The following is a 9326-nucleotide window of genomic DNA, read 5'->3' on the forward strand; positions in this document are numbered from 1 at the left end:
GGAAAAAAAAAAAATCCTCGAAGCAAGCCCTTCATTTACTTTTTTTTTTTTTTTTTTCCTTCATTTTAATGCCAGTGGATTGCATTAACTCTTTTTTTGTGTCATAAAAGATAGAGCAGGAAGTTTCTCAGCTCCAACAAAAGCCAAGCACCATATACCCCTAAATAACTTATATTTTTTACAGATCTAATATCTACATATAATCGATATACAAAGCTATCAATTAAACAGCATAAAGACTCTCCATTCTAGCTGTATAATTCATGACAACACAGGGATAATAAAAGAGCCAAACAAATACCATAGACAATAAGATCTCCAAAGAACAGCACTGAAAATTATGACCATAAAACAACAGACCTTATCATACATCTGTGCAAGTAGCTTCACAGATTCAGCAGAGCAATGCGGATTCATATTGGTCAAAGACATAGCTCAATTTCTTATTTCTGTAACATTTTTTGTAACAGCCAGCTCAAGCCAGTGAACCATTATAATCCTAGAGGCTAAGCAAGGCGATACCTTTACTGTATTACAGTCAGGCAATGTTAAAAAACAAACAAACAATCAGCCTTTAATGCAAAACAGAGTAATTAGTGCTTCTTTCACAGAAGTCTCAAACTTTCAGTGGTTGCAGTGCAGCATCCTCACTGGAACCAAATAGATGTTATTGCAAGAGAGACTGCTATTTAAACAAAGACATTTGTTCTTCCTCTCCTCATGATGCTATCTTATCACAGTCCAAGTGTTTTATATCAGCACACTGAAATTATGTGTAATGAACAAGGATGTTCAAGATAAATTCTAAGACTTACAAAGCAAATACTTCCTTTCTCTGTAAACAATATGACTGAACCCACTTCTTGAAGAAATCAAGCTATATTTATATTCACCCTCTTGAAATGCTACAGGCAGCCATAGAAGGATAAGTTTATAATAAATTGCTATATTTGGAAACCTTTGTTGCTAAGCATCTTCTAACATTCAGTACAGTTTATACCATTCATATCCCTGCTACATAATTAACATTTCATATGTTTTTCCAAAAAAAAGTGCAGTGCTTATCTTTGTTGTTAAATTAAAACCATTATAATTTTTTAGGGAATTAATAAAAGACTGTGTGGCCAATTAATTAAAGCAGAAGCAACAGGATCTCAGGGGCATATAAACACTGACATTATATGCCAGGATATGGCAGAGTCTATCTTCTAGACACTGCCTCTGCTTGAGATAAAACAACTCAGAAGGCAACTGTTCATACTAAAAGGTAGCCTAGTAAATAATTTAGGACACAGCAGACCTCTCCCAATCTTAAGAGTATGACTGTCTCAGCTGCACATATAACTAAGCCCTTTACTTGTAAAGAATTCTGTGCATGTGAATCCCTCAGAGGGTACTCGAGTCCTCAAGAGTCTACCGCGAGGAGCCCGTTGCAAGCTGATGTCCACAGGATGTGGTCCTCCTTGCCCATTCTAGCATACACAACACTGCAACTCTGTACACACCATATACACAGGGGCCTAGAAACATTCGGTGCAAGCTAAACATTAACAGCTCCCAAAACTTCTTAATTACTTCCATAAAAACACGTGGAGTTGCTGAACAGAATAGAAAACTTGCCTGTCTGACCCCAGAAGTACCACTAAGCAAGTCTTGCACCAGAGAACAAACAAGTTCTGCCAAGAAAACAGTTTGAATACGTTTAACCCTACAATTGCTATTTACTTTTCATTAATACACATACTTCAGAATTATATGGAAGACAAACATCAAAGCTTTTATTATAAAGTATCTTAGGAAATGTAACTATAGTTGTGAAAGTGAAACGTTTGCCTATCATAGACCTACAATTACTACATTTACCATGTTACGTTAATTATTACACCCTTGGTTTATATAAGCAGTATATACACAAATTATACGTGTGTGAAAAAAGCAGAGTTGAAGTATAAAGATAAGGAAGGATGAGTCCTTTGGAAATGACCTAAACTTTGTATTAAGACTATAAATATCTTTAGCTTGTAAATTTTCAGGCTTTCCAGCCACAAAGGAAGTACCTAAAGATATAAATGGGGTAACCAGGACTCAAGAGTCTCCTGAAGACCACTACTGCAATACAATTAGCAAGCAACAATAATCTCATACTAAAAACTGAACATGTATTTCCGAGTTCAAAACTCCGGCTTTTAAATTAGTTTTCATGTTTCACCTCTATTTGGACACACATCATGTGAAAGTGGCACAAGCAACCTTAAAATTTCTGAAAGAACTCTTAACTCAGATATTGCCTGAATCTTAAGCATGTTGGTTATTTAGAAATGCACACCAGCAGTCTTTAACTACATGTTTAGATCATGTTTTATGTTGTAATATAGATACGAAATATTATGTTCAATTCTGGCCCTGCATTACTAAAAGGTTATTGACAAACTGGAGCTGGAGGGAGTTCAGAGAAAGTCAACATAATTTCTCAGAAGGCAGGAAGGACTTATTTATGAGAAAAGATTAAAAGAACTAAATATTTATAGTTTGGCTCAGTAATGAATGAGGAGGTAGGGGACATGAGAACAGCCTGGAGATATCTGAAGGGTGTAAACACTAAGGAGGGAGAGTGAACGTGTAATACAAGGATGTAAATAGAAATAATGGGATGAAACTAAACAAGGAAAACTTAGGCTGAATATCAGAGAGCATTCCTGGACAGCAAGCTATCTTGGCCCAAGGCACAGTTTAAGTGAAGCAATAGAAGCCCATTGCTTGGAACAACAAACAAGACTAGACAAAACATTGGAAAATTTGCCACATGGAATAACCCCGCTCTGCTGAGGAGAAATATTACCTCATAAAAGCTAGTCTTTTCTAAGTTTCACTCCAGTGAAAGCAGTAATATTTTACAAGGTGTTGAAAATTTAATGTAAAAAATTGGTACCAGGAGCTTAATCAGAATAAAAAGAATCCAACTAAGGACATTTCTTAACTACGAGCAATTTAAATTCAGCTTATGTAATATTTTGACTGAATCATGCTTCTGCAACTCTTTGAAAAGGAAAAACACACGTGGGCTGCAAAGAGTTAAAGGCGCTGGGCTGCATTCTCCCCAGCAGAGGTCACTCTGAGTTAACAAACGACAAAGAAATTTAACATGGATTCAAACTTTGGGAAAGAAGATCAATAGAAAGGAGACATCCTCCTTCCCTTATTCCCAGCACTGGCTTAGGATGCAAAGCTCCCAGTAATAGCGTGTCCCGCAAACAGTTGTAGGTAGATGCCAGAAGTTTTGGGTCTACATAGCATGTAATGCTCAATTTGCACAACATTCAAAATTTATTTTCTAAAAGGCCCTCATGAAGTGCATAGATGTTGCCTATTTGCAGCTGCATGATGAAGTGTCCAGAATCAATGTGCGCGTGCACAAGTAAACCTAGGCTGGGTCACCTTTGGAATTGAAACCACAACGCTTTTCACTGAAAATTTTAGGTTACATGAGTTAAGTATTTACTATGTGAGGACTGTGACACAGGCAGACTGACAGGCTTCCAAAAACACAGAGGAAGGAAAATAAAAAGTGAGTTTATCTTTTTTGTTGTTGTTGTTTGTATATATTTGTTTTTAAAAGAATGTTTGCTAACTTAAAACAGAGCTTAAAACACAACCAAAGCCAACAGAAGAGTGCTATAAAAAGAAGAGTCTCCGTCTGTACATATTTTTTTCTTCTTGATCCATACAGAAGGACACAAATTCCTATTTGAGAACTATCCCTTAAAAATCTGGAAACTGACAAGTAAAAACCTTGCTGTTCTGGGTGCCATCACCCCTAATAAAACTTCTGTCATCTTCATAGTTAATTCTGATGCAAGAATTAACCGTACACTGTGCCACTGCCAGAGGAAGCTGTCCCAGCGCCAAATGAAATAAAAGTAACTAGCACATACAGCAAACATGTATTTGCCAACTACAAGGGAGCAAATATGCGTAAGCAGAGCTGAAGAGTCATATTTTGACTAGACTGTTTTAAAAGGCTGCTCATGGGTAAATTTACAGTCCAACACTTAAACCGCGTAGACGCATTCTAGCAAAATGTAATTGATAGAGCGTACTTTTAATATTTCATCCAATGAAAACAGAAGTGAACTCGTGTTTAAGTATTCCCTGGAACATCCTGAACCCTGGCTGCATGATGCGTGGATAATTCTCCAGGGCTATGCCTGTTCTGGATGCCCAGGGACACTTTCCAGCCCCCACAGGGTGTGCTCTCCAGCTCTCCCAGCTCCACTGCACAATCCGACCCAGGTGCACACAGTCCCCTAACCCCTGTGACAAGCTCCTCATCTGCAGGCAAACGAAATGCAGGCACAAAATACAGAAGGGAGCCACAGTAAATACCACTCAGGCCCACAGTCTCATCATCCTGGGAACAAGGACTTGCAGGACAAGCTGTCTAGCCCGAGCGACTTGGGATTTTTGTATGGAAAGGGTAGGCTCTAGAGTAGAAAAACTCTTAGAGATATGTCACTTAACTCACTAAACCACCGGTTTATGGAGAGACAGCTAGCTATCTAATATGCTAGAAATGGCACAGGGGATTCCCCAGTGTTATTAATCTTAACATTCAATTTTAAAATCTATTAATACTCAAAAGAGTTCTTCTGATCTGCCTATGAGCAGACTGGTGTTCCTCATACTCCAGGATTGGCTATGTTTTTTTTGACACAAACATTAATTAAATCGCATTGTTTTAAAAGCTATTAGTACAGACTGTGGATTTTTATTTTTTTTAAACAAAATAAAGAGACTAACAATAAAGTAAGATCCTAAATAAGATACACAGTCTTACCTGCCTCCTTGCACAAGGCTGCTAAGTCTGCACCCACATAACCATGTGCACTATCAGCCAGTTGCGCCAACTCCGCTGCTGTGAGTGAATGGGGAACTTTCTTGAGAAGCTTTTGGAGTATGTCCAGACGGTCTTGGGCATTAGGAATTCCAATTTCTATCTCTTTATCAAAACGCCCAGGTCTGCGCAGTGCTGCATCCAGTGCATGAGGACGATTAGTGGCTCCCAGTACCAAGAGCTGCCCTTCACTGCCCTCCTGAAGGCATCAAACAACACAAAATATTAATTTTAAAATACAATCAAATGTCATGCAGCTTATAAACATACTTCTTGCTTACTTTTCCAAACTATTACGCACACTAAAATCCTGATGCTAGCTCTAAAGGAACAAAGCAAACTTTTGAGAATACATACCCCACAAGCGATCCATCCAACCTATCCCTAATTGCAATTTAGCAATACTATAGGCTGCACGGACACATAGTTAATACAAGAGAAACTTTACTCCAAGATGCCCTCATCCCAGTGTCTCACACGTGAATCCCCAAGAACCTGCTTTCCTGTATCAGGAAAGTAAGCACCAAGGAAAGAAAAAGTGTTTAAGCTAAAAGGCAGCATTGGCACAAGAACAAAAAGGTATCAACAGACCATGAATAAACAAGGTTGGGAAACAAATCATTTAATCATTTAAACCAGCAGAGATAGGAGGTTATAAAGCTTCCTGTAAGTTCAGATGAAAAGCAAGGTGAAAAATCCTAACCAATTTCCTCAAGCTCTGCTTTTGCACTTTTAGAGTAAGGCAAAATCAGCTAGGAGGTCTCCTGCAGTGCCATTCTCTTTTTGTGAATGAAGCACTTTCTCCAAGAAGAATATCCATCAGCCTTTGCCATCGGAAAATACATTCTGCCTGTCAACAACTCCAGACTGGGCAACTTGAACTATAATGCAAGAAAATAATGAGAAACTTGCAGATTACATAAACAGCAGAAACTTATTTTCATACTGTGGACAGATTTCTTTGATCTTTCCTGCTAATAATCATAAAATAATAGATGAGAGATTGGCAAACTTTATGGGTTTAATCCATAATGTACTTGGGTGAACTAAATTTACTGTTTCTTCAGCAGGCTTTTGTTTATGTCCTAAATATTACTATGGCAATCTCAAAATATCTGTTGCTGCCTTTAATAATGCAGCCTACATATCACCAGAAGTATTTTGATGACTCTGATTACAGAGCAATACCTAGCTTAGTTCACTGATGGGCCATCACTAGAATTTCAGTTTTATTTCCAAAACTACAAGAGTGGGAGAAGGCAAAGGAAAGACAGTGAATGGAAGAAAACTTACTTTCTTTTAATCTCACAGTTATCAGGAGACATTCCCCTCCTATGTCTTCTGCTTAGTATCCAATAAAGCATTGGTTACTATATAAAGTCTCACCTCAGCCTATCTTCTTTTCTCCCAAATGACACATCTAAAATTGGCTGCATTATAGAAGCAAAATTACTTTGTTCAGCTAGTCCCCATACACATTAATTGTTGCAGTACAGCCTACTTACTGAGCCGATGCCATCCATTAATGTCAGCAATGAAGCAACAACTCTCTTTTCAACTTCATTCTGAGCCCCTTCTCTCTTTGGACAGAGGGCATCCAACTCGTCTATAAATATAATGGAGGGACAACTGGAAAGAAAAAAAAGGAAAAAAAAAACGTTAAGGCACTTGGGAAGATTTAAAACAGAGAAGGCAGAGAAGTGCAAAGCTGTTTACTGAAAATGACCAGTTCCTACAAAAATTAACAAGCATTCTACTCCTTTAGGCAACTGAATGTTTCAACCCTGAATACGGTGTTACTCAAAGAGGTAATTAAAACGACTAATGTATTAGATAACTAATATCTTTAAGATGATCTACCTTCTACAACTCTCTCCCAAAGACTCAACACTAAATATACCACCTTCATGAGTAAAAAGACTGTTTTGTTTGCCGCTTCTACAAATACAGGATCCGATAGTCTTTTGCTAATGCATTACGAACAACAATAATCTAGAAGACTAAAGTCTGCCTTAACCAAGTCTAATAAATTTGGGCAGAATGCGACCCTAACCCAGAGACAAGCTATATCCAGTACCAACACTAGCTCATTTAGAGCTGACTTCCATGTCTCAGCACAGTACTACATTGGTCTCCAAAGATAAAACTAGACAGAAAAATTTGGATCCAGGTGAAACTTTGGCTCATGCTTCCATCTGTTGAAATAAGTGTACAATACACTAACGATACAGATTGAGTGATTTGGCACCATCTGCAACAGTCCCTTAAAGAGGGTAGTGTCCAAAAGCATTTAATAGGCATACTAGAATTTCACTGCTTTCCTTCTAGCTAAGCTCTATATAAACAAATTTATTTCCTTTTATAAACCACTGCAGGAAAAAATTACAATTCAAAGATTCTTGCAAATGTTTTTCTTTTAAGAACATTAATGCTGGAACCAATACCGCAAATAAGTGACAGCGAATAAAATTATCCAAAAGAACATACCGCAGAGAAGCTTCAGCAAATATCTGACGCAATCTTGATTCAGACTCCCCATAAAACCTATAATAATTAAAATATTTTAATAAAAAACATTTTTTGGTCTTTTCCAGGCAACTTGGAAAATTACTGCTCATGTGTTCCAAAAAGCTATAGCACACGCTTTCAAAGTCCTGAACTATATGCAAATCTACAGTAGTCTTTACTTCCACAAGGACAAGAAGGACATTGAGGTAAAATGGGGCACAGGCAAAGATATAACCATCTTGTAACTAGGAAAAAAAAGAAAGATCAAAGGGAAAAGCTTCTCTTCTGTGTTAGAAACAATTTTATCTATATTTTGAAAGGGAAAAAAAAAAAAATTAGTTCCCTGGAGACATTAATCTATGCAGTGTCATCTTAATTTCAAATATGCTTTAACAAGTCGTTCTTGTTGTAGAACTAACTGACGCGCAATTGCAGATGCAGTTTTAGTCCCTCCTTTAATTTAGTCCATGCCTTACACAAATTTCCTGGCCAAATCCAATAAACCTCTTTTATTACAAGAAGAAACATAAGCCCTACTTGAGAGAACCCTTTCCCATTTGTTTTTGACTTTCTTGGGCAGATAGCCCACAGCCAATTCTACATCTACATCTATCCACAATGGACAGATGCCAGGGCAGATTTTGGGCTAATATGTTTATAGAATTAATGAAAATAAATTGGGTGGACTTACTTGCTTATTATTTCAGGACCATTAATAACAGTAACATAAGCGCCAACCTCATTTGCAATGGCTTTGGCAATCATAGTCTTCCCGGTACCTGGAGGGCCATATAATAGCACTCCTCTAGGAGGAGGGATTCCTTTAAACAAGCACAAGCACACAGAGAAGAAAGTTATTTGTGATAAATGCTGGAGTGAACAACCTGCACTTGCACATTTCACTGTCCCAGTTATTGCCAATTACAACTTGACTTCAGCATTCACTTCTTTAACAGACATATCATTTTGATAAAATTGTAGGCTTTCAGTGGGAAGACCGCACTTACATGGGGCATACATCTACATTTTTCACTTTAAAATTCCAAATGTTTCTGTTTAAAAAGCAACTATTTAAACCGTTATATTTTTCAGTAGATCAACATTATAACTCTCCCTATGTGTTGTGGTGTTTGTCTGAGGTTTTTTTTTTCCCCAAAAAAATTATTGGACTGAGTACCTAACATCCATGAATGTACTTAGATTAAGTTTTTCATGATTACAAATTTCCAACATCAGAAAACCACTTCTCTTCAACACTCCAAAAAATTTCAGAAATAGCATGAGGTTTGATTCAAGAATACTTGTAAAAAGATGAAAAATACACATCAAAAGGATGAATTTGCCTCTTTAATGGCAAATGTTAAGAGCCGAAACAGACAAAAACATTCAGGCACAGAACATAAGGGACACTAGAAGAACAAGGTACTACTGTGAACAGTTAAAATGGGACAGAAACTACAGGTAACTGCATGAAGTATTATTATGATCCCAGGTAAAAAGCCAAAAAAAAAAAAAAAGACGTTTCAGACCAACAAAGCCAAATTAAATGGGGAAATTAAGCCCAAACAAAGCCAAATTAAAGCCGAAAACAGAAGGTAAAAAAATTAGAAAGCAAAAAGAAGAGACCAAGGACTGACCCTGGCACAAAAGACATTGCTGAAACATGACCAAAGAAACATCGATTGTGTACTGCAATATCAGACAGGGAATGATGCTTGAAGGACAGGTCACATCCCAATGGTGACAGAGAATAATACAGCTGGTGCGGACAGAAAGCCCGAATCTTAAGAACTAATATATTCAAAAATATCTGCTGACAGAGGATAGAAATAAAGTGTCTTTACAGACAGGTTGCTTCACGACAGTCCATTAAAGCATGTGCTGCTCCCTCATGTGGTGGTTCCAGCACTGGCAAGAAATGGAGCTG

The 9326-nt window shown here is 37.5% G+C and overlaps 1 protein-coding gene across 1 annotated transcript in view; it reads right to left on the bottom strand.

Moving 5' to 3' along the window:
• The window catches only part of SPATA5 (spermatogenesis associated 5), a 200689-nt gene that overhangs the window by 184221 nt on the left and 7142 nt on the right, over nucleotides 1-9326 (bottom strand). Inside the window, exons 5-8 of the mRNA XM_009887890.1 lie at nucleotides 8091-8220; nucleotides 7379-7435; nucleotides 6397-6520; nucleotides 4835-5090 (exon numbers count right to left, since the gene is read on the bottom strand). Coding sequence (XP_009886192.1) covers nucleotides 4835-5090; nucleotides 6397-6520; nucleotides 7379-7435; nucleotides 8091-8220 — 567 coding nt within the window. The remainder of the gene's footprint in view (nucleotides 1-4834; nucleotides 5091-6396; nucleotides 6521-7378; nucleotides 7436-8090; nucleotides 8221-9326) is intronic.

This window comes from Charadrius vociferus, unplaced genomic scaffold (assembly GCF_000708025.1).
Source record: "Charadrius vociferus isolate BGI_N301 unplaced genomic scaffold, ASM70802v2 scaffold806, whole genome shotgun sequence".
Lineage (NCBI taxonomy): Eukaryota > Metazoa > Chordata > Aves > Charadriiformes > Charadriidae > Charadrius > Charadrius vociferus.